This window comes from Lygodium microphyllum, chromosome 15, assembly GCF_053477565.2.
Source record: "Lygodium microphyllum isolate KBCC chromosome 15, Lygodium_microphyllum_v1.1.10, whole genome shotgun sequence".
Lineage (NCBI taxonomy): Eukaryota > Viridiplantae > Streptophyta > Polypodiopsida > Schizaeales > Lygodiaceae > Lygodium > Lygodium microphyllum.
Window position 1 is genome coordinate 45,627,531 of NC_141149.1, and position 26,078 is coordinate 45,653,608.

At 42.9% G+C, this 26,078-nt stretch overlaps 1 protein-coding gene across 9 annotated transcripts in view; it reads left to right on the plus strand.

The window, feature by feature from the left end:
- Positions 1-26,078, plus strand: part of RUS5 (root UVB sensitive protein (Protein of unknown function, DUF647)) — a 218,744-nt gene that overhangs the window by 183,369 nt on the left and 9,297 nt on the right. For 2 of the 9 annotated variants that reach the window (XR_015693315.1, XM_087694117.1), the window contains exon 14: positions 25,049-25,086. The exons of 5 other annotated variants lie outside the window; for them this stretch is intronic. Coding sequence is in view for 2 of the 4 variants with exons in the window: in XM_087694117.1 (XP_087550243.1) it covers positions 25,049-25,086 (38 nt within the window). In the remaining 2 variants the exon portion in view is untranslated. The remainder of the gene's footprint in view (positions 1-25,048; positions 25,087-26,078) is intronic. 2 more of the 9 variants (XR_015693314.1, XM_087694118.1) reach the window with 1 other exon arrangement.

The window sequence follows — 26,078 nt, forward strand, 5'->3', positions numbered from 1 at the left end:
AAGTTAGGCCTGGAGTTGTGGCTCTTGCTACTCCTCCAGGAAGACGTGGATAATGGGCAACTCAGCTTGTTTAACTTGCTCCAACTCAGCCACTTGCCGAAAGATCAAGAACACAAAAGGTATGGGATACATGGGATGAAGAGGCCTTGTCGCGGTTTGCATTGGTAGCTCATTCGGTCTACAACTTCTTCACGAGTAGCTTTGCTAACCTTGGAGCAGATGTTTGCTGGTAAGAATGAGACTCACATCTCTTTCTTGAAGAAAGAGCTTGAGACACTGAAGATGGAACCTTGGAGCAGATGTTTGCTGGTAAGAATGAGACTCACATCTCTTTCTTGAAGAAAGAGCTTGAGACACTGAAGATGGATAAGGGTGATTCTATACAAGATCACCTAAATAAAATTCAGGACTTGCATGAGCAGCTTATGAATATTGATGAGTATTACTCAGATGCACAAATGATATCTGCTATATTGAATTCATTGCCACCCTTGTACTTGGCCTTTCATATGGCCTTGAACCTCACCATGAGGATTGCCCCACAGCCACTTACTTTCCTTTAGCTAGTCAAGTTGCTCTTAGAGGAGGAGCAGACAAGAAGAAACAGTGGTGTGGATACTATAGCCTCTAAGCAAGCTTTTATGGCACGGCAAAATGGCAAGGGCAGCCAAGCAAAGAATGCTCCGCAGAGCTCTGGGACTTCAGGTACTTTATAGGGCAATAAGAAACAAGGGGCCATGCAAGCCAATAAGAGAAAATGTCATTATTGCAAGAAGCCAAGCCGCTACATCACTGAGTGTGGAAAGTGCATAGCCAAGGAGAAGAAGTCAGGGATGTCTGTTTCCGATGCTCCTTCCACTACTACTGAGTTAGCGTCATTTGTTGTAGACAGGGACTATTGTTTTTATACATGCAGTTATGACTCTTCTTGGGCTGATAGAGCATTTAGCTCTACTGAGGATACAGGCACATGGTTTTTTGACAATGGTGCGTCTAGGCACATTACATCTCGCATAGATTTGTTTGCTTCTATTGTTGCAACCCCAGTTGGCAAGTCTGTACAATGTGCCAACAATGCATCATACCCTATTAGAGGAATTGGGAAGATTGTGCTCACACCCATTGATGGCTCTATTCTCTGCCTACAAGATGTCTTGTTTGTGCTAGGTATAAAGAAGAATTTGTTATCTATTTCTTCTCTGGCACGGTGTGGTTTGTAGGTCACCTTTGATGATGAGAGACGTATGGTGTGAGATAAGAAACGTGTTACTTTGGTCTTATCTGGCACTCTATGTCATGGGTGATATGAGTTGGATGCTCTTTCAGTTGATCAATCGGCCTATTTAGTGTCCACTCCTACTCCTGCTATGTTACAGGCAGAGTTATGGCATGCTCACATGGGGCATGTAAACTATGGTAGCTGATGCTTTTACAGCATACATAGATGCTTGATGGATTACCTCTCTTGGAGAGACCTCCTGAACACTTATGCGAGGGATGTATTTTGGGGAAAATGCATCGGTTTTCATTTCCCCGTGATGTTGCTTTTAGAGCCACAGCCAAGTTACAAATAGTGCAGTCAGATGTATTTGGCTCTATGCAGACAAAGTCATTGGGTGGCTATTACTATTTTGTGACTTTTATTGATGACTTTACTCGCTTCTGCTAGATTGACTCTTAAGTAAAAAAGTTAGAAGTGTATGATGCATTTTTGGCTTTTGTAGCACTTATTGAAAACCAATCTGGCTGTAGGGTGAAGACTCTCCGTTCCGACCGAGCAGGGGGAATTACATGTCCTCTATGCTGAATTCTTTTTTGAAGCAGAAGGGCATTGTTCATCAGTACACTACTGCTTATACTCCATAACAGAATGGGGTTGCAGAGAGGAAGAATCGGTCACTCATTGAGATGGCTAGATGTATGCTGAAAGCAAAAAGCTTGCCACACAATTTTTGGATGGAAGCAATTATGTATGCTTGCCATGTTTTGAATAGATGCCCCACCAAAGCATTAAAGAATATTACGCCTTTTGAGGCTTGGAACAGTCGAAAACCTTCTGTTGGGCACTTTTCGTACTTTTGGGTGTCTTGCATATGCACACATTCCCAAGGTACTTAGAAAAAAGTTGGAAAACAAGGTTGTCAAATGCATTTTTGTGGGGTACAGCAATGAGAGCAAAGGATATAGACTATATGATCCTGTCTCTAAAAAGGTATTTGTCAGTAGGGATGCAGTTTTCGATGAAAAATCAGAATTATCCCTTTTCTGGTTTTGACACATTAGGCTATCAGTGATGTATTTGAAGGGCTGCTGCCCATTTCATTTGGTGATTCAGCTGGAGTTTCAGCAAGTAAACTTAATGTTCAGCCAGCTACTCCATTGGATAATGCAGAAAATCAGCCCATGGCTGATCTGAATATTCAGCATAGTGCTGAATCTGAAATTGAGCAAATGCTTGTGCACAATCAGGAGGCCAGACAAATGCCTAGATGGTATTTGCAGACTATGAAAGATAGTCATTTGGATGCTCCCATGGCTGGTCGTACAAGAAGGCAAGCTCGTGTGCATGATAATGCACATACCATGGAGTTTGTTATGGCAGCAAATACTGTTGATGATGAGGAGAGGAACCTGAATGTTTTGAGGATACACAACATAGTGTGCATTGGATGGCAGCAATGCAAGCTGAGTTTGATTCCATCACTAAGAATCAAACATGGGATTTAGTGTCTTTGCCTATTGGGAAGAAAGCCATTAAAACAAAATGGGTCTACAAGCTGCAAAGGAATGCAAATGGATCCATTGACAAATATAAAACCAGGCTTGTAGCCAAGGGCTATGCACAGAAGAAAGGTATTGGCTATGAGGAGACATTTGCTCCTACCTCCCGCATGACTACCATCAAGCCTATGGTTACATTGGCTGCCCATTATGGATGGACTGTGCATCAACTAGATATAAAGACTGCTTTTTTACATGGGGAACTTCATGAAGAAGTATATGTACAACAGCCCATTGGTTTTGCAGTTGAGAGATCCAAACACTTGGGTTGTAAGCTGAAAAAGGCTTTATATGGCTTGAAACAAACTCCTCGATCTTGGTACATAAAGATTGATGCTTTTTTACTCATCTAAGGGTTCATAAACAACTCATGAGAGTCTACTCTTTACGTATGTAAAGAGGGTGGATCAATGCTGATCATTTGTCTATATGTTGATGACCGGACACATGCTGATCAGATTTCAGCATTCAAACAAAATTTGCAGCAAACTTTTGAGATGTCAGATTTGGGGTCTTTGCACTATTACTTCGACATTCGGTTCATTCATGATGCTAGAGGCATTGGTTTATCACAATCAAGATACATTGGTAAACTTCTTGAAAAGTTTGGCTTACAGGATTGCAAGCCAGTCTATACACCAATAGAACCTCGAGTGAAGTTTTCATTGCATGATAACAGTGACTTGTTTGATATACACACATATACTCCAGCAATTGGGTGCCTTATCTACCTATGTAACACTAGGCTAGACATACAGTTTGCAATTTCAGCCCTGAGCAGATATATGCATCAGCCACGCATGTCACATTGGCAAGTTGTCAAGCATGTTTTCTGTTACTTGCAGGATACTAGGACTCTTGGATTGCTTTATGCCAGGGGGAGACCATTGCACTTACATGCTTATAGTGATTCTAATTGGGATAGTGATTATAATTCTTGTCACTCCACTAGTGGCAACTATTTTTTTCTTGGCTCATCTTGCATTTCTTGGCTTAGTAAGAAACAATCCACTGTTGCCACATCATCATGTGAAGTTGAATACAAGGAAGCTTTCACTACCACAGTTGAATGCGTATGGCTTAGATGCTTGCTAGCTGATTTTGATGTGTCTGTCACGGAGCCTGCTCCTTGGTTCACTAACAGTCAAAGTGCCATTGCAGTGGCACGGAACCCAGCGTTTCATGCACGCACGAAACACATTGAGATCCATTATCACTTTGTTAGAGAGAGGCTACATACTAGAGATATCAGCCTTGTCTATTGTTCTACCACTAGTAATGTGGCAAACATCTTCACCAAAGCCCTCATAACAAATTTGAAGCATTTCGCAATGCTTTAAATTTGATCTCCTTTGGTAGCGGATGACCCTTCACTCTTCACTCCAAGGGAGTTTGTTGGTTTTACTCATGCCTACGCTCACAAAGGAGTATCGGTGATCTCCAGTAGGACACTGGGGCACTTTTTACTCTCTGTACGAGAGGTTTTTTTCCCCAGATTTATTCCCTTTATTTTTTGTGCATATGTTACATAGTTTCGAGTACTTATCGTGTTTCACACACTTTGGATGTGAACACCCTCTTACAACCCTAATTAAGAGTTGTACTTTGTACTTGCACCTTACACTTTAGTCTATTGCATTGGGTATCGTGCTTTCACTCTACACCGTCTACTCCACTCTCAGCTGAGCTTCAATCCACTCCTGTTCTCACATCGACTACCCACCCTGTCGCCAAATTGTCCTACACCTAATGCTAGGTATCTGTGTCTTCTACATAAGGAGCTCGCCTGTGACCTTGTGGTTGTTGGCAAGCTTGAAGGTTGTCTGACTTGCGGTTCGTGGCTCCCGATCTGACATTTGACCTGTGCAGGGTCTGTTCGTGGCATCTTGTTTTGCTTTCGGGTAAGATTGAGAGAGAGTGAGAGAGACTGTGAGAAGGCTATATAGACAATACAACGAATTCTCGATCTGTGTAGAGAACCTGAAGCACAATGGCCTGTAGAAGGTGACAAATTCAGTTCAGATATGTGATAGACAGTCAAAGTTGAGAATAGAGTGTGTAATAAGCATAAAGATCAATTATAGCGAATTTGCAGGTGTCTAATGATATTGATATGGCCTTTCTTGACTAGCATATAGGGAATGGGGATTATAAAGATTTGGTAGAATCGGATGGTGACTCCTCAGCTGAAGATTTTGGGCAGTTAATGGATGGGGATGAGATGAGTAAACGTCATAAGATGTTGGTTGATGAACTAGCTTTGTGTGCCCCGAATTTGCCTCAGCAAAATGTTCATGCTTCATGTTCACAGTCTGATGAGTCTCTTCAGTTTATGCTAGCCAATGCCAAAAATCTTATGTCAGATTATGATCATGCCAATGAGGGTAAAGCGAGTTCTTTACCAGGAGGGGAACATGTGGTTGCTGTTATGGGAACTGATCTGGTCCTACAGCAGATTGCTGATTTTCATGCGAGGGCAGCCATCTTTTACTTTACCGAAAGAACTCCTTTGATCACTAGAACTTGTGCTTGCTTGCAGTCTATGCTTGTCAATGTTGAGGTGTGTCAAGTTGATGCTTCAGGGCAAGTGCAGGCCCCTCTTTTGGAAGAGATTTATGATGGACTGAGGGGTTTTTTTGAGGTACTTTTTTGTTCCCCCGAAGTGTGTGCTCACATTATGCAACGTATCCCTCTGTTCATGGATGCTCAATTAGTATATATAATCTCATGGAGGCCTATGGCGGAGTTTCAGGAGGTACTTAGGCAAGCATACCCAATTTGGGTTGAGGTGGTTGATTTTCCTGCACATCTTTGGCAACTTCTTCCTTTGGTTTTGAGATCTCTTGGTGAGGTGTTGATGGACCCTTGGTTGGCCTCCCACAATAGAAATAGGGCCTGTATGCTTTGGGATACAGGGAAACCTCGCCCAACCAAAGTTCATTTTGAGGTTCCGGGGTTGCAAACTTTGGTTTATGAGTTGAAATGGGACACATTCGCTGGATACTATTTCAGATGTGGCCAGTTGGGACATTTCATTTCAAAATGTGATAGAAGCTGAGAGGTATTGCAGCGTTCTATGGATCCTGACTTGGATATGCCAAACCATCATTCCCAGCAAATGGTTCAGTAGCCAGACATTGATCCTGAGCCGATGGTCACAACATGGACAAGACAATGGAAAGAAGGTTGCTTCCCAACCCAGTATTGAGCGTCCATCTCTTTCGATGGATCAGAACTTGCCTCCTTAGGATAATTCTTGGGTCACTACGGTTAGACGTAATGCCAAATAGGAGCTTTGGTCGACTCCTATCCACCTATCTCTGCAGCCTATCACTAAGGGTTTTCAATGTAGAGGCAGGGGGTTCTATTTGAAACCTCAACCTTCACATGTTCTTGCAGTTGATGTGGATGATAAAAGGGCTCCTGATTCTGCTTTGCGCTTTGACGTGCGTGGGAGATTGGTGCCTCCTTGGGATGTTTTCTATTCCCAACAACAACAGCTTCCTTCTCATGCTTCAATTGCTAGTTTGCAAAGGGCAGATCTTGTAGATGTGATCCGAAGCGAGATGGAGAAATTTTAGGCAGCCAAAGCTTAATCTTTTCTGCTGCAAAATCAGTTTTTGGAATGTATTCAGCAATTAATTGCTTTGTCTCGCTCCAGGGTCCTATCTGAAGGGATGGAAGCATGGGTTGGTTTTAGGGATAATGCACAATCGTTATCCCGACAGCATGGTATTCAGCATGCTTTCTCTTTACGCGTTGAATTGCAGCATGCGCAATCTTTGTTGGCCCATTCTTTGTCTTTGTGTCAGTCAGGGGATACCATTGATGACTTGCTCACATGCATTGAATGGTTGAAAGGCAAAGTTCAATCTCTACAAGAAGAGGAATATGGTAAATACAAATTGCTGGCCAAAGTGGAAGCTTTACACAACAATAACTGTCAATCCCATCATTTCTTTGCTCGATTACACTAGAAATATGCTCAGCAAAATATTGTGTGTTTCATGGATGAGCAAGGTGTTATGGTGATAGATCATGCATCCATGATCAAGATGTATATTGACTTTTATAAATCATTGTTGGGCCCACACGAGATTCTTTCTAATGCGGTTCATTCTGCTCGCTGATACATTTGTGATTTGGTTAGTAACCAAGTTAAGCCAGAATGGGTTGATTTGTTGGAGGTTGATATTTCGGAAGATGTGTTGTTCCATTTACCTCAAAACAAAAGCCCTGGCTGGGATGGGCTTCCTAATGAGTTGTTTTTAGCCCATGTGGAATAGCTTAAGGACCCATTGACTCGCCTATGTCAACAAGTGTGAAATTCTAGTATGATGCCTTTAGACTAAAGATTGCAGTCATTCGGTTATTGCCTAAGGTTCCCTCTCCAACCTCTTTGAAACAATGGAGACCCATTTCTGTTATGGGTTCTCTATATAAAATCTTCTCTAAAATCATTGCCAAGAGATTGCAAAAAGTATTTTCGTATTTTGTTCATCCACGTCAATACAGTTTCATCAAGGGCCGGAGTATAATGCACAACATCTTGAATGTTCAAATGGGAATTGACTATACTAAAGCTCCAAGCCAGCAGGTTGTTATGCTTCAGCTTGATATTGAAAATGCATTTGATCATGTAAGCTAGTCTTTTTTGAGGTAGCTAATGTCCACCGTGGGATTTGGGTCTCGTATGATTTCTCTTGTTGATACTATTAGTCAGGGTGCAGTGGCGTGTATTGCACTTAGTGGAGGGATCACTTTTCCCATCTTATTAGGCACATGAATGTATACAATACAACCAAACACTTTCAAGTATGATATATTAAGTTTCTTGCTTGTAAAATATTTTTTAGAAGTCATATCATGAAGTGCAACTATGGGAGACCACCTGCTCATAATGTAGAGAGTTGTATGAGCAGCCTTAGACAAAAAATACTTGGGCATATTCTTTTCAGCCCCATCAATGCCTATGTAACTTGTGCAATATGTTTGTTCTTTCTTTTTGCAATCCCATTTTGTTCTGGGGTATACCTACGTGTAAACTATTGCTTTATCCCATGAGTCCTCAAAAAATCATTGAACTCATTTAAAAGATATTCTCTTCCTCCATCTAACGTCAACGTAATTTTCAAGCTTAAACAACAACCTTAAAAGTTTTGAAATACTCAATGACCTCAAGCACTTAATTTTCAAGTCTATTTTTGTTTCACAACCACCTTGAAAGTTTTGAACTACTTAAACACTTCACTCTTTTCCTTCATGAAATATACCTAGAGTTTTCTAGAGCAATCATCAATGAATATAACAAAATACTTACTGCCACCAAGAGATATATTCTGGGTAGACCCCTAAACATCTATATGCACAACATCAAGTATATTTTTGCTTATATCTCTATCATGCGAAAACAATTGCCTTATGTGCTTCACAAACTTTATGTAATTCTATAACTTTGAATGTAGGTAAACTTGTAACCAACTCTTTAGACTGCATTAATTAGAGCCTTTGCAAATTTACATACCCAGTATGTTTGTGCCATATTTTAATGTCTGTAACCATACTTTTGCCTTTAGCATGTATAGCAGAAATTCTAGGATCCAAGGTAAAGATCCGGCCAACTCTACTCTTGCAATCAACCTACACTTATCATTAAAGTGTTCAATAAAATATCCTTTCATATTAAATTAAAGATGTAACCTTTACTCTACCATTTGACCAATAGATACCAAATTCTTTGTGATGGATGATACGTGTAAAACATCTGACAAACGCTTTGTCTGGCCATCATACAAGAACAAAGAAACTTTTTTAATAAGTGAAATTGGATGACACAAATTATCACCTACCTCTACATAACATGGACTTTGTAAATCATGTATCTCTCTAAACTATTCAGCATGCGTGGTCATATGATTAGATGTGTCTGAATCAACATACTATACATTATCGTATGTATGCTAAAACGGGACCCGAAATGACCTCATATGGCTAAAACACAATAGTAAAATCCTAAAAATATTTTGCAAAATATATACCATTTTTCTTACTCATTGAATATCACAGCAATCTAACATTTTTCCTCTGCCTTGCTTCCAATGCTCTCATAGGCACTATGGAAGGAAAAGAGAGAAAGAATGGGAGAGCTTCTTATTGATTGTTTGCTTGCTTCAATCCTTGCTCTTTCTCCTTCACTTCAGCCTTCAAAGATAGCCTCTCAATGGCGCCACTCTGATACTATGTCACAAATCACGTGGTAGGGGGACTTGGTTGAGCTATTGCGCCGAACACGCATACTACACATAAGAGAAAGCTCACTCAAGAACACAAGATAAGAGATAGAGACCAAAATGTTTTCTCACTGGTTTTTTTTTCTTCTTCACACAATACAATGTACATAAAGTATAGATAAGATATAACATGAAGGAAAGGAGCTTACTAAGTAAAATGGTACACAATTGACTATACTAATTGACTGGCGCTATAACTATGTCAGTTGTAGGTAGGTGTAACTAACTAAATATAATAAGTAATAAGTCAATAGCCATGTGAAAATCATAATGACCACCAACGTGCTAAGTGTAGATGTGTGGACCTATCTAACCAAGTGGTCCATCATCAATATCCACATGTATTGAGCTTGCCATTTGAATAGAAAAACCATCAATAAGCAATCTCCATATAAAAACTTACCCTTGATAAATTTATTAGCTTTCTCAATGATCCATCGCTTATTCTCTACCATCTTATGGTAGATCTAATTAGCTGAGCTTTTTAAAAAATTATTAGGTTTCACAAAGATCCAATCTTGCCAAGGTAAAGTAGGCTGAAAAGCAGACAATGGATTATAGCGGTAAAGCCGATCCTGTAGGGTCGACTAGATCTAGCTATAGCCTCTAGGCACTCAAAAGTATTCGCATATGTGACATAAAGAATTAAAGACAAGACTGCCCAAGAATGACAACATCACGTACCATTTGCATCCCCAATCTAGCCATCCAACTAAAATTATATTGCTGCAATTCTTTATCTAGCCAATTAAGCAACCTGAAAGTGGCCAACACTTCTATCTATAACGAATTAGCCTCCTTTCGGAGATTAGGAGGAAACCAATCTATAAACTGAAAAATCTCTTGCCAAGAGGCAATCAAATGAGTTAGGAGAAATGACTGCGACATTTGAAGAGGCCATGTAGAGATCAGCACATGCCACCAAGATACCTAGATAGTCATGCGACCATGAGAGAAACTAGTTTGCTTGATAAAGAATTTTGCAACATTAGTGAACGATGACTCTACAAACAAAGGGCTTGCAAAAGTGCCAATCTTAGAACTATCATATGAAGAGACATCCAATAAAGTAGCTCCTTTCAACCATTTTGAAGTAGTAATAAGCTGCCAAGATATCCACAATTGAACCAAATGATTGCTTTCTTTTTCCATAACATAAAGCGGATGGGCTGCACCAATTCCAATAGAGACTTCTTGATGAAACCAGCCTTTCTTCTTGGTAATAACTTGATTGAAGAGTTAATTACAGCAATAAATAAATGCACATAAAATGAAACACACACTTTACCATAACATTCTTGGATAGTAGACACCTTGTTGGCCCCAAAATTGGCGCCCCTTGCGGTATTTCTTTAGCTTTCATTCAATTGGAAGGAGTACAACATGAGATTCTTCAATCTCCTCCTGCTAGCCAATTGCTCTTGCTGTCATAAATAACTAGCAAGCCTTTTGGGTCATTTGCCCCTTGATTCACCCAGGACTTCTTCTCCAATTTGACCCTTGGCTGGCCAAATGCTGCCCCAAATCAATTCGGGATGGGCTAGCTCCTAAAATCCCTTGACAATCTTTAATTATCAGCTGCTGATTTCAATCCCTTGAGCCTTCAATCTCTGGCACAGATCCCAAGGTGGCTACTAAACCCTAATTTCTGCTGCAAATTAGGGTTTACTGCAGAAATTACAGATCAGCCCACCAAAAATGGCTGAGATCTCCTCCGAATGGCTAAGAATTGTTGAGAATGGTTGAGCATAGACTGAAGGAGATGAGAGAATGCTATAGAGAGAAAATTCTGAGATTTGTCACGAAGAACTGATCAAAATCTGTTGCTGCCCTGCTCTACCAGCCCCAAACAGATGCACCAACAACAATAGGAGCATCAGAGACTGTGATCTTTAGGAGAAAGTGCATCAGCAACAATTGCCAGCTTCCCAGGGCAAGAATATGCAATCTCCATCACCAAAATGGTCTCCAATGACTGGGAATTGGTCCCAAAAGCTGGCAGCAACAGTCCAACATCTCTTTCCAACAACTCCAAAATGGAAAAACAAGATTTCTCTCTTCCTTCAGCCCTATTTAGCCTTTCCTCCACTTGCATGGGAAATTTTTGCCAAGTGGCAGCTTTCTTAATCCATTTTCAGCAATTTCCAATCATGTAATTAATTCTAAAAATTAATTCAGCCCTTAATCCATGCCTAGAAAATTGACCTTGCCCATCCAAAAATTAATTGGCTAGGCCATTTGCAACCCAAAGTGGTCCCATGCATTAATTGACCCTTGGACAAGCATTAATCCATTAATTAATGCCTAGTCTCTAGTGTCACCACTGACACTTAATGGCCAATTAATGGTCCTAGGGGTAAACTGACACCAAAATTCACCTAGAATCTAACAAGTGTAACTTGTTACAACTTTTGCCTTTGACACCCAATTTTTCACAGGGTCCTTCGGCCTTCAACTGTGAAAAATTAGCTTGCACCTCACATGTGCAACACATGTGCATATTTTAATTGCACATTTGATTAATCCTTTAATCAAATGTTGATTAAACATAAGCAAAGCATCAAATTTTCACGTCCTCATAACATATCACCCCCTTGAAATCCTTGCAATTGTCCTCGATTGCACTGTAATGTATTGAAGCAAACAATATTGCACTAGAATTTTCACAAGGCATCATAGTCAACACAGCATTGGCCATTGCTGGCTAACTATCTCTTATGCCCACCATTTGCTGAAAATTTGCAGCCAGCATAAACATAGCATAAAGCTCAACAATAGTCGAGAACTATTGCCAGAAACTCATCGGATGCATCCCAAACTCTTGTTTCTCAACAGTGCTAACTACACAACCATAGTAAAGCATAAACTGAGCCAAAACCATGGCTGAATTGCCAATGGCATTCAATACACATGCTGCTATCCAAAGAACCAGCTGAATACCACTAAAACTAATGATCATACACTGAAAACTAGCACTCGGTAATCAGTCTCTCATGATCATAACTTGATGCAAATGTACAGTTTCAGAGCTGCAGTGAAAACCATACCCATCTGCGTACATACCACAGTGACTAGTACACTGAATAGTGACCTCATGGCAGACATACTGTCAGCACAGTACCTTGGATGCATATTGAATACATCCGAGATCCACTATACACGAGAGCTGTCCATTCCTGCAGGAGTGGAAGTGCTACCTCCCCCTTGAGTATTAAGTGGTACTCTGGACCCTTGCCCTACTGAACCTGAAAGAGCCCAATCCAAAGTTGGCTCTAACTGAAAGGTATCAAGGTAAAGCTGCAACAACTGAGGATGGTCTGCCAAGTCATCCTCTTCCATCCATTTAGCATCCATTGGTGAACAATTGTGAAACTTCACCCAATAGCTTATGGAAGCTTTACCTTTGACCTTTTCTCTTTATGTGCCAAAATCTGCCCAGATACCAATATCTTATTCAGCTCCTCTACATTGGACTGAATTTCAGCAGATACATCCTTAGGCACATCACCATAAAAAGGCCTCAACAAGCTCACATGGAAGGCATAGTGTATCCACTAGTGTAGAGGCAATGTCAGCCGATATACCACATCTTTGATCCTCTCTAACACCTGGAAAGGTCCATTGTTCCTCATTCTGAACTTCGGATACATTCCCTTTTGCCCTTTCATCTTATTAGCCTTGCCTTTTCAAAATGCAGCAATATAGAATCACCCTTTGGAAAATACAAAACACATCCATGGCGATCAGCTGCTCCCTTTTACGTTCCTTAAGTTCTTTGAAACGCATGCTTTATCCTTACATAAGCTGTAATAAACTGCGGCATCTTTTGCTTACCATGCTTCACTTGCTAACATACAATGCATGTCCGATCTTTCATCACATGCAACCTAGTGTGATATTTCATACATCACTGATTCTCTCATCTGCTATCATCGTTATCGGCTTGTTGTTGATTAGGACAGTTCCTAGCAATGTGTCCCTCCTATTCACATATGTAACATTTATTAGCAGCCCTCAATTCTCTATGCTGTGCCACACTTTTCGAAGGTCTTTGCTGCTGTTTTTGCCTCTTTTCAGCCTGATTTTCAGATCTGCCATTTTTCTCAGCCTTCGTTTCCTTGACATTTGACTCATCATGGTCTTGAAAGCCGACATATTTTCCACACAGCAATGTATCAACTGTAGTAGCAGTTTCTATAAGTTGAGACATGCTTGAAACAGTGGATTTAATGCAAAAATCCCTGATTCCTTTAGGCAAACCACATACATACTTCTCCACCTGCTCATGAAGGGGAACTGACCGATAAGAAGTGAGGGGCAGCAATGCATCCCAAAACTTCTTATTGTATTGCTCTAAATTCTTGCATTCCTTTGCATCAAGCTTATTCCAAGCTGTCATGATGTCCACCTCAAAGGTACTAGTCAACCAATTCGATGCAAACATTCGCTTAAATTGTACCCATGTTGACGGTGCTCTACCTTGCATCAAGAGCGTGGACCACCACTGCAATGCATTTCCCTTCGAGAAAGTGGCTACCTTTCGAATCTTAGAGGATTCGGTGAAGTTTCCCCCAGAATAGGCTGCATCAAACTGCTGAATGAAAGTCAAAGCTTTCAGCCTATCTTGTGCACCCTGAATGGTTCAAATTTCACACTTTTACCTCCCTCATCATAGTCCTTTGCTGGACCTATGGGGGTCAAATTGTCATATACGGGCTGCTGCAAAAAGGGTGCATTTGATGTATTTCCATGATAGCCAGCATTAAATGGAGCATTTGCATGACCAGTACTTATTCCTTGAGTCCCAAAAGCACAACGGGGTACCAATGCTTGCCCATATGCGTGATTTTACACACCAGGCATCATACTGATGCCGCCATACATCGGATTATGCATTCCATGAGCCATACCCGAGTGCATTGGGTTATGCAAGCCATGCATTGGTTGCTGAAAATTATGGGGAGATATGCCATACATTCCCACATTCGGTCGCTCACCCACCATAGCATGAAAAATTGTGCTACCACCAAAGTAAGCTGGCTGCCCTAAATTCTCATGCAAACCTTGTTGTCCAAAAACCATAGGATTAGCATTTGCATCATGAACTTGCATATGCATTTCTTGCCCAACTAGCACCAACTGCTTTTGACCATGAGCACCTTTAGGAGCATCTTGAGAAGACTTTGGTTTGTTCTTTGGTGCATCTGACTGTCCCGAAGTTCTAGAAGAGGATTTTCTTTTCTTGCCCTTGTTGTCCTTCGTAGGAGTATTCAAAAACCGAGTAAACTGAGGATCTTTTCCCAATTCAGCAAAGATATTGGCCGATGCCCTTATTTGATTCTTGAATGCAACATCGAATTCCATTTCCCCTTGTTGATCATCGTCATCTTTCTGCATTGAGGGTCCAACATCTTGGCCTTGAACCGCATTTTCAGCATGCTGTACATGATTCGTGCCTTGTCCAAGATTAGGCATTGCATTTCCTTCTTCCCCATGTGAATGTGTATCATGAGAGGCATCATTACTGCTTGATTGCATCCCATTGTATGAAGACATCTTGCTGTAATTTCTCAGCTGAGCACAAAGATCAACACTAGCACAAAGCTTTGGCTTGCAATGAGGTGCCTCGGGCCCACCAAATCAAGAGATTTGATATATCCGGGCAACCGAACCTTGAAACCAGTCTTCCTTCTTGGAATGGGTGGTGATAACCTGATTTAAGAGTTAATTACAGCAATAAATAAATGCACATAAAATGAAACACACACTTTACCATAACATTCTTGGACAATAGTCACCCTGTTGGCCCCAAAATTCGTGTCCCTTGTGGTATTTCTTTAGCTTTCATTCAACTGGAAGGAGTACAACTTGAGATTCTTCAATCTCCTCCTGCTAACCAATTGCTCTTGCTACCATAAATGACCAGCAAGCCTTTTGGGTCATTTGCCCCTTGATTCACCCATGACTTTTTTCCAATTTGACCCTTGGTTGGCCAAATGCTGCCCCAAATCAAATCAGGATGGGCTGGTTCCTGAAATCCCTTGATAATCTTTAATTATCAGTTGTTGATTTCAATCCTTTGAGCCTTCAATCTCTGGCACGGATCCCAAGGTGGCTACTAAACCCCAATTTCTGCTGTAAATTAGGATTTACTGCAGAAATTACAAATCAGCCCACCAAAAATAGCTGAGATCTCCTCCGAATGGCTATGGTCTCCGATGGCTGGGAATTGGCCCCAAAAGCTGGCAGCAATAGTCCAACACCTCTTTTCAACAGCTCCAAAATGGAAAAACAAGATTTCCCTCTCCCTTCAGCCCTATTTAGCCTTTTGCCCACTTGCATGGGAAAGTTTTGCCAAGTGGCAGCTTTCTTAATCCATTTTCAGCAATTTCGAGTCATTTAATTAATTCTGAAAATTAATTCAGCCCTTAATCCATGCCTAGAAATTTGACCTTGCCCATCCAAAAATTAATTGGCTAGGCCATTTGCAACCCAAAGTGGTCCCATGCATTAATTGACACTTGGACAAGCATTAATCCATTAATTAATTCCTAGTCCCAAGTGTCACCACTAACACTTAATGGCCAATTAATGGTCCTAGGGACAAACTGACACCAAAATTCACCTAGAATCTAACAAGTGTAACTTATTATAACTTTTGCCTTTGACGCCCATTTTTTTCATAGGGTCCTTCGGCCTTCAACTGTGAAAAAGTAGCTTGCACCTCATCCTCGTGACAGACTTCTTGGTCTAGGAAAGCAAGGGTTAAAAATAGGAGACCATACTCATCATGATAGATTGAGCCGCACATGAAGAGGCCAACCTTGAGATTTCCAATATATAAACCTATCATGAATTCTGGACAACATCCAATCAAGCAATGCTTGAGGAGGAACATCCACACCAATGGGATATCCCAAATATTGGGTAATGTCTTCTTTACTCTCTCTCTCTCTCTCTTTTTCGTAAAAGGGAATTGTATTAATTACGAAAAAAAGGTACAAGATTACATGATTACATGATTACAAGAGACACAAGGGCCCTAGGCTAACGTGTGGGAAATCCCCGTACTAATGCACGAAAAAGGTTACACCAATCATGGCAGCGACCCAGAGGCAATTGCCATATGCTAGGGAAGCAAATCCTCTCGAGGGAGCAAGTCGGAGTGCCGGATGAGATCTCTCTCTCTCTCTCTCTCTCTCTCTCTCTCTCTCTCTCTCTCTCTCTCTCTTCGTGAAGCAGCTTAGATAATTGAGCAATAAATTCTCATCAGTGCCACATTTCCACATGCCAAATAAAAATTCATAAATTAAAGCGTAAAATAAATAATCACATCTATTTTTATAACATTATGCCATAACAATAATGCCCGAACATGGGCCACATGACCATGAATATCGGAGTCTGAAAGAAAAATTTGAAGGCATTACAGTGCACCAAATATACTAGAGGGATGTGCATCTAAGAAAGTGGAAGAGATAGGGATGATCTGATTGCAAAGTGGACGAAGAAGGCATCTTGCCTAGGACCCAAGAACGGACAGGCATCTACTGTCAACAAAACCATATTTTTGTATACATAGCAGACTCTGATTGGCTTTTTTCTTAATCAAGGGATTAACAAAAGTGCCATTTTTTGTACTTTTGGCCCTAATGGAGAGCTAGAATTGCAAAAACACAAAGGTCAATACCAGTAATAATGGATAGGTGTAGAGATAAGGGTTGTGAAATTTCCATCACTCTAACGAATTGTCAAGGCATTGGACTCTCACTCTCTATCATTGGTATTCAATTGACTACACTCCATAAACTTCAAGAAAAAGGGAGCCTAAATATGGATCCCATCTACTATCGGGAAAGCAGGTTGAGGAGCAAGTAATGGATTATATCACTCATGTTGCCCTATAGGGTGAACTATATGTGGCTATAGCATAGTTTTTTCATACTCATATATTTGAGCAAACAAATGTTTGCAAACGTCTGAAAAAAATGAAGTATATGATGCACAACATACTTGTCCCGTTGTTACGCGAGCGGTGATCAAGAGCAAGCCTCACTCACAACCCGATGACGAGACATTAAGGAGTGCTGGTGATAATAATTGACTTTGTCAAATGCACAACATAACACAAAAAATTTAAATATTCATTAAAACACTACAAGCCACACACAAAACCAAACAACATACAATGCCTCTCATAGTTCAGAAACAACTTAAAAACTTAATTCTGGGTAGAGCATCACACAAACCCAAGAAAGCTCAAAAACACAAACTCCAAAGAGAAAACCAATTGCACAAAAATCCCATACCTTAACAACCTTGAGCTGACACTCCGCGCTACAGCTTCCAAGTTTGAAATCTTCACATATAGCACGTCAAGAGTCCTCGCTCTCGCACTCGTGTGACCCTCCACTCTCCTCTCACAAGATAAAATAAGTTTACCTGGGGTAGGGCAAGGTAAGGCTCTTCTCATATATCTCTTATATAGTTTTCTCATCTCCACACATACATTGAGTTTTGCTTTTTAAAAGCATAAAGCTTTTTGAGTTTTAGCTATATTCTCTAAAGGCAAAAAGCCTTATTCGTTTAGTCAAAACTTTCAAAGTGTTAAAGGCTTAGACCAAAGTTAAAAGCCACAAGGCTCTAAATCAAGGGCTTTTAACCTGGCGTTTAATACGCCTGCCACCTCACGAAATATGTCACCACACTGCCATTAATCAAGCTGCTATTGAACGCCACCCGCTATTTGACAGCGCACAAGGCATCTCAGATTCCGCTTTCCTGCATATATTCGATACCTTTTTGCCATGATCCTCAGTATTTTTTCATGATCTTTCGTTTCAACAAACCGCCATGTCATCCGTCATCACTGCCTGCCCGCACAGAATATTCGCCGTCATCATCTCGTCACGCCACCTATCGTTCGTCATTGTCGGCCTCCAAACAGGCTGCTATTTGGGTCAATAGGCTGCCACCTGCCTTTCCACAAAGCTTGCTCTGCAATTTTAATTATTCAATGACATAAAATACATGTAATCTGCCGCCGGCGTGAATCGTGATCCATGCCTTGAATAGCTCATACACACGCCCAGCTCTCCAAAAATCATGATAGTAGCCTTTCAACTTCATCGTATTGAATGTTGCTTCTTCTCGCAACTCACGGTGAAGGCTCCCTTCAGCTCATCACATCCATGTCAAACTTTTTATCATAAGGACCATACACATTTGGCTACGCCCCATAAACGGCAGCAACACAAACCTCATTATATAGTGATTGATCTCCAGAATTAAGCCAACTAATTATTTCCCCAAAACCATGCCTGAAACTTCCTGACGGATATAACATAAGCAACTTTCTTTCTCTGGTCGTCCTGATGCACCACCTTAGATGACGTCTGCTTTCTCTACATAAAAAGCTTCATCCCCCATATAATTCACAGACCATTATGTTGTCAAGCTCGTCCAAAGTCACCGCCCAAAGATTACAGAGCCAGCTTTAGATCATAATACGCAAGGCCCCAAGTTTTTGCAAGCAAGTCAGGCATGAATCATAGTGTTGATGTTTGAAAACTCTGAAATCTCTCACAGACGCAAGCATGATCCTCCCTTCTTGGGTCAAGTATGTAGATCGGCTCCCCCCTCCTTCATAGCACCAATCAATGTTCTTTTGAAAATAATCTCCTATTATCTTCTTGCTAATGGTTTTATGCAATGTGACTTGCGAAGAATATACTATGTAACAAAACTTCGTGCTCAACCATTCATGATTCGAGAAAATATGCAATGTAGGATCTATGATATGCAACCAATCAATCAATGCTCACACGAAAATTATGGATGCATTGAAGAACTGTGCCTAGCCTATCTACATATGCTCGTACATCATGCAATATGCAAACAAAGTTCCTTGATTACTTAAAATCCTTAACCTCACCACTCAAGGCTTATCAAAGAGATATGACGTACTCCGCTCCACCCACCCAAAATCTCACAATCACTCATAAAAATGGTCCTCAAGCTGTTGATCTTTTTTTTTTTTGCAAGTAAAATGTGGCTAATTATATTACTCAAAAGGCTGATTACAACGGAGTACTCATGCTCAACAGACTAGCTGGAGCTGATACAAAATCACAAATACATCATGTATACAAGCCTCTCAAGGTGGTCTAGGGGGGATGGGGGCAAGAAGCCATGGAGGGGGGTGTATCACCATCTAGGGCTGAGTGCCTACATCATGAAGAACGGATCCTAGCCGCCCCAGGTGCGCAGAAAGTGAAAACGGAGCTCCTAACGAGCTCGAGACTCGCCCTGCACCTGGTCCCACCGGCCGTGGAGAGAGTGTATGATGGAAGTCCAAAGCTCTCCCAAGGTCGCCTATACTGAAAGGCACTCCCCGCCAAAAACCTCCTAATAGCGTGCCTTCTAGATATGCCATCCTATAAGACTCCCTACGATCTCCCATATCTCAAAGCGGTCTGCTATGGGCTCCAATACTTGGTGGCTAGATAAAGCCTTCAAGCCCACCACTGCGCAAGACCCTGCCTCAATGATGAAAATCGTGTCCTGCATCCCAGCCTCATACAAAAGGTGACGGCCTGGCTGATTGCCTACCAGCAAAAAGCTCTCCACGAGATACATCCAAGGCTAGGTGCCACACAGCGGAGAATGCAGCAAGCTCCTTTTCACACAGCCTATGCCGCCTTGCAAGACCAGAGGCAGTGCTTTGGAGTTTCCAGAAGCTGTTGTGGGTAGCGTTTACACCCTCCATCCTACTGCATCTGGGCTAGCCAACTCCCAACCACCAAACCTCCATGCACCAAAAGCCATAGGAAATACAATGCCCTCCTTGGCCTCCAACTCTCCCATAGGCGGCGCTAGAAAGTCCGACGGAAGGCATCCGTGATGCTGTGCTCCATCCAATATCTGCTACGCGGAGGTGCCTAATCCATGTCCTCCTGCATCAATACGTGTCTAACAATCTTGGCTAGGTACTCCAAGAACCTCAATGGCTTCTTGGTAGCCGTAGTGGCTAGCCATAGACACTCTCCAAGGTCCTACTCGAGCTCATCAAGTGGCCTACTCTCCAATGGCCGGCCATAGCCACTCTCCAAGGTCCTACTCCAGCTCATCAAGTGGCCTACTCTCCCATATCCAGAGGCCCCACTCCCGAAACTCCTCCCAAAACACGTAAGGGTCCAGACGCGAGGTCTTCCCCTGGAGACCAACCACACAAATCCTCCTCCAAGGAAGGACAATGATCTCCTCATCTTGTTGCCCTCTGTCAAGGACCAAACGCCCCCTATCCTGCACGATGAAGAAAATCCCGTAGGGGGTACTGCCCACTCTACCTATCACCTGTAGAGGGATGCCTGCTAGTGAGAATCTAGCGGCCCACACCTTGCCAAGCTCCACCGGCTCTCGGATCAAGGGGTCAAGCATCGTTGCGTCAATCTTTCTCCTCCTCAACTCGACTCCTCACTAACAACCTATTGCCTACTGCAACACCTCCTGGATCCTCCATCCTGTATACCTTCTACTACGTATTGATAGTACGAGCAAGGCCAGCCCCCCATATCCACCCCACTGGATATGGGGGTGCTTGCCAATCTGTATCTCGTCGCGATCTTTGACCTGAGGGTTTCAGACCATTGGTTGGTGGTCTATCTCCTCCTAGCATCCTAGGGGCCTCTGAATTAGGGCCTTGCAAAGGCCCTGCCACACACGAAGTAGGTTTCGGAGGAAGGAGAATCTGGGTGGCGTGATCTGGGCCATCGTGAAGATCCATCTCAAGGATAGCCTCCAATAACCACCAAGCCTCGATCTACACTCCTGGAGACCCTCCTGCAGAAGAATCTTCCAGGTCTGCCCTCCTGGCGTGAGCCTACGGATAACTAGCTTGCCCAAAAGGGTCAGGCTCTAGAACTTTGCATCTATGATCCCAAGCCCTCTCTCAAACCGATACCAGATGATGGTCGCCCATGCCACCTTGGCCGGAGAATCCCTGAAACCGTCTGAGCCGGCCAAGAGAAAATTCTGCACTAGGCGGCGAAGCTAAACTACACAAGACGAGAAGAAGCACCGACACGAGGCAATGTACCAAGCCGTCGCTAGGAGGACCTGGTTGACCACCAGAGCTAGGAGGAAAGGCAAACAGTACTCCACAGTAGATTAGCTTCTGCCCAAGAGGATCGAGAACTGGAAGGAACTATTGGGCAAGCGTGATGTCGAGTCCCACCTAGAACCCTAGGTATCAGACGGTCTGCCCTCTGTGCACCCATCTGAATCCCAAGTAGACGCCCCACTCCATGCTAGAGTCCGGGTCTGTAAGAAAACCAATTGACTTTCTCTAGTTGATTTTCGCTCCAGCTGCAGTGCAAAACACCTCAGAGCTGTAAGAAAACCAACTGATTTTCTCCAATTGCTTTTCACTCCAGCTGCAGTGCAAAACACCTCAGAGCTAGTCTCACTCTCTCCAACATCAACTCATCATCCTCTATATATCACACGTGACCGAAAGAAGTAGGGCATCGCCTCTGCAAAGAGTAAGAACAGATATGGGGCAAGAGGACAGCCTTGCTAGACCGATCTCTCTAGTCGAAACTCCTCCCCCTCCTACCACCTATGCGGACCCTGCTGGTAGCTGATCTGTAAAGTGCAGAAACCCCGTGGATCCATGCCTGAGGGAAGCCCAACCTCACCATGGTGCCCTTTAAGAAGTCCCAGTCAACCTTGTCATAGGCTTTCTCGAAGTCCAGAAGTACAGCCAATCCTTGACCACTGTGATGGGCCCACTCAATTGCCTCAAAGAAGGTGAAGACATTGTCTAGGATGCTCCTATCCTGGACAAAACCTATCTGTGTGTCATGAATAATGTCTAGAAGCACGGGGCAGAGTCGCCTACTACTGATCATCTTAGCCAGTGCCTTATAGGCCACTGACAACAGGGTGATCAGTCTCCATTGGGATAGCTCCAACCAATCTCCCCCTTTGGGGAGGAGATTGATAAGACCTGCCGAGAGACTCCTTGGCATCCGTCTTGAGTTAAAGATCTCTTGAAATGCCAACAATAGGGGCTCCTTCACCACCTTCCAGTAGGTAGTGAAGAAGGCCTTCGAAAGACCATTCTCTCCCGGGCATTTTGCCCATCCTGTGTATGGAAAGCCTCCTCTAATTCCTTCTCTATGAAGGGGTCTAGGAGGGAGCATTCCATCTCCTCTGTGACGAGGGACAGAATGTGGTCCCGGACCTACTATCTACAACGATGTCCTCTAGCTGGGACTGCCTCCTACTAAAAAAGGTGTCTGTAGTAGTTAGTGGCAATCTCCATCACCTCATCTAGGCTAGAGCGAATCCTCCCATACTGATCACGGAGGTTGCAAATCTTATCTTCTGAGGTGCGAGGCTAATGCACTTGGAAAAACTCTGTGCACATTGTGTCCCCCTTCCGCGCCCAAAAGGCTATTGACATACGGAAGGAACACTCCGAGCACTTGTTCTCAAGACCAGCGAGGGCTGCGCGTGTGCGCACCTCCTGTGCGTGGAGAGTGGGATCCCCTGGTGCCTCCTGGAGTACTCTCTGCGTGGCTAGGTCTCGCCGAAGTGCTCTCTCCTCCCAACTCTGCTGCCTGTAGGGCTGCCTCTTGGCAGATCGTGCTCGACTCAGCTAGGACCTCTGCGACCTCCTCTACGATCCGTTCCCTCCTATCCCACTCCCTAGTCAAGAGCTGCCCAATCTGCCTCCTCCCTCCTGTAGATCGAGTCAGGGATCTGACAGGATCGCGTGTCAAGGGCTGAAACTAGAGCATCAAGTGTAAGGAGAACCGGGAAGTGATCAAACAAAGTGGTCACCTGTACTAGTTGAGGATCAGGGGAATTGATCGGTGGGGGAGATGGCGGGGAGGAGGAAGATCAAGGGATGGTGGGGTAATCGGAGGTATGAGGCAGGTGTTTGGGGGGGTTGGGGGGGGGGGGGGGGTGTGTGTGGGATCTCAGGTGAGATAGCCTATGATGCCTTCGTAGGTGGTGGAGGTGGAGGTCTGTGATTCTGCCGAGTGGAACGAGCTAGGGAGGGCTGTGGGGTGCTCTGCCGAGGATCCGTCGCTCGCCCTTCTACTCTCTGCTATCGTGGCTGTGTCTAAGGGGCTGACTGAGACCCCCCACTGCCATCTCTCTCTCTGTTGTCGCTGGACCTGTATAAAGCCGTCATCGTCCACCTAATACCTTCGTGGGTGGTAGAGGTGGAGGTGGAGATCTGTGATTCTGCCGGGTGGGACGAGCTGGGGGGGGCTGTGGGGTGCTCTACCGAGAGTCCGTCGCTCGCCCTCCTACTCTCTGCTGCCGTGGTTGTGTCTGAGGGGCTGACTGAGGCCCCCCCTGCCGTCTCCCTCTCTGTTGTCGCTGGACGTGTGTAAAGCCTTCATCGTCCACGTGTGAGCCTGTCAACGAAGCCGCCTTGGCTCCGAAGCACGTGCAGTCTCCTGCCTAATGCCCTAAGTCATGGCATTGTAGGCACTGCCCTAACTGCCCAGTCACAATAACCTACTACTTGAAGGAGTGTCCACCTGCCTCAATATCTAGAAACTTTGGAATGTTCTTTGTATCTTTCACAGCCACCCACACCTTTGGGACTCCTATAGCTATCAGTGCATCTACGAAGGAGGCAAGCAAAACTGTGCCAAAGCCATCCAAAGTCCTCCACTAACTGACAATACTCTACCGCCAGTCCAGGGAATAGTAAGGTGATCAGATATCTAAGAAACCTGTTGTGAAGCACGAATTCCTCCACTATGAATCCATTGTACCAGGGAACCGTATAGATGACCCCCTTCGTGGAGGCATAAGGTGAGCTATCCACTAGCTCACGGGCTGCGTCCGTAGAGGTGAGTTGAGAACCATGAATATCCCTTGACCCATGAGACCATGGAGGGAGCAACAGGAGGGGGGGCTAGGGCACGATGGCAGAGCAGCAACGGGACAAGTAGGAGTTGTTGAAACAATAACTATAGGAGTACTCAGTGTGTTGATGCTGACCGAATATAAACAATCCATCTCACAATTGGCGGCAACCTTCACGACCCTCAAAACTCACCCAACCACCTTACCCTCTCAACCAAAGATTTCTAACTTTGTGATGAATATCCCAAATATTGTGCATGTAAAAAACAGTGCGTGCTCATTGAAAGGTGCTCTCTCAAGTGCACGTGCATCTAAGATTTACTGCATATAGTTGCAGCAGGCCTCATGCCATGGAAGTGCTCAATGATGGTGCTAAACGTGCATAAACCCAACCCATGGCATGGAAGTATTTGAAAATATCAACAGACGACCCCCGAGTGCAATGCATCAAACAAGTGCAACGTGAAGTGCTCGTGAACCCATAATCCATGTGATGTGCAAGAGTCTTAGCAAGAAAACTTACATGTTCCACAATGTTCGGCAGCTATCAACAAACTCTAGCTCCAACATGTCCAAAAAAATACCAAACTCAACCAAGGCTATCAAGTTTCCACACTCAAAAAATAAACAAAATGATAAAAACAAATCCTAAGCTAGACAAAAACAAAAAATCCAATTACAAAACGACAACACAAACAGTCATGCAAACATCAAAACTAACAAAAATCAAACCTATCTACAGTTTGACTAGGGGTTTTCAATTTTCAAAAAGCACTTGACATCGTCGGTCAAGTATGTTTTGGATAGCATACTTTGCAAATGTATGAAAAGTATGAAAGTATGTTATTCATAACATACTTGTCCTGTTAAATTTTTTAAGAAAAACTGTCCGAAATGCCCAAAATTTAACAATTATATCTTGGCGTCCCCAAACCTGTTGCAATTTAACTCCATAGAGCTCAAGCAACTTGTTATCTAGCAAAATTAACTTGTTATCTAGCAATCCTTTTTGTGTTTTTAAGACTTTGTTGAGTACTTCAAACCACTTATCTCTGTTCTTTGGATCTAATGTCTACGATGAGTCTATAGGCTTACACAATGACTACACAATGTGGCCCAGGTATGTCAAGTTTTCACATTGTAATGTGTGTTTTAAAATGTATGTGTCATGGGAAAATGTGGTTAATCAAATGTATACTAGTAGAAAAGTATGTTAAATTTTCAGGTCACGTATGATTCAAATTTTGTCAAGTTAGACCCATTATAATGTTGTTTTATAATGTGTGTGTGTCATGGGAAAATGTGGTTAGTTAAATGTATGCTAGTAGAAAAGTATGTGAAATTTTTAGGTCACATATGGTTCAAAGAGTACCGGTGAAACATATGTTTTTCATACTTTCATACCCATATGTGTATGCATATGACAAACATATGAAAAAACTACAAGCTATAGCCTCTAGGCACCCAAAAGTTTTGGCATATGCGACGGAAGAAATAAAGATGGGACTGCCGAGGAATGAGAGCATCACTCAGCATCTGCAACCCCAATCAAGCCGTCCAATTAAATTTGTCTCGATGAAAATCTTTATTTTGCCGATCAAGGATCCTAAAAGTGGCAAGTAGTTTTGCTTGTAATGAATAAGCCTCCTTTCAAAGATCAGGAGGAACCGTAAGACAAAAAATCAGTTGCAAAGAGGCAATCAAATGAGTAAGAAGAAATGAGTGTGATGTTGTGAGAGGCCTTGTAGAATTCAGCACATGCCACCAAGATGCTCAGATAACTGAGCAACCCTAGGAAACACCAGTCTCCTCAATAAAAAAATTGGCAACATCAATCCAAGGGTGACTTTGCACACAATAAGGCATGCAAAAGTGCCATTCTCAGAGCTACCGCATGAAGATTGACATCCAACAATGCTTCTCTCCTCAACTGTTTAGTAGTAGTGGCATGCTACCAAGATATCCATACCTAACCCAAGTGATTGCCTTTCCTTTTCCACAACATAAAGTGGATGGGCTGCACCAATTGCAAGAGAGACTTCTTGGTCCAGGAAAGCAAGGGTGAAAAATAAGAGAGACCATACTGTCATGATAGATTGGGCAACTTTGAGC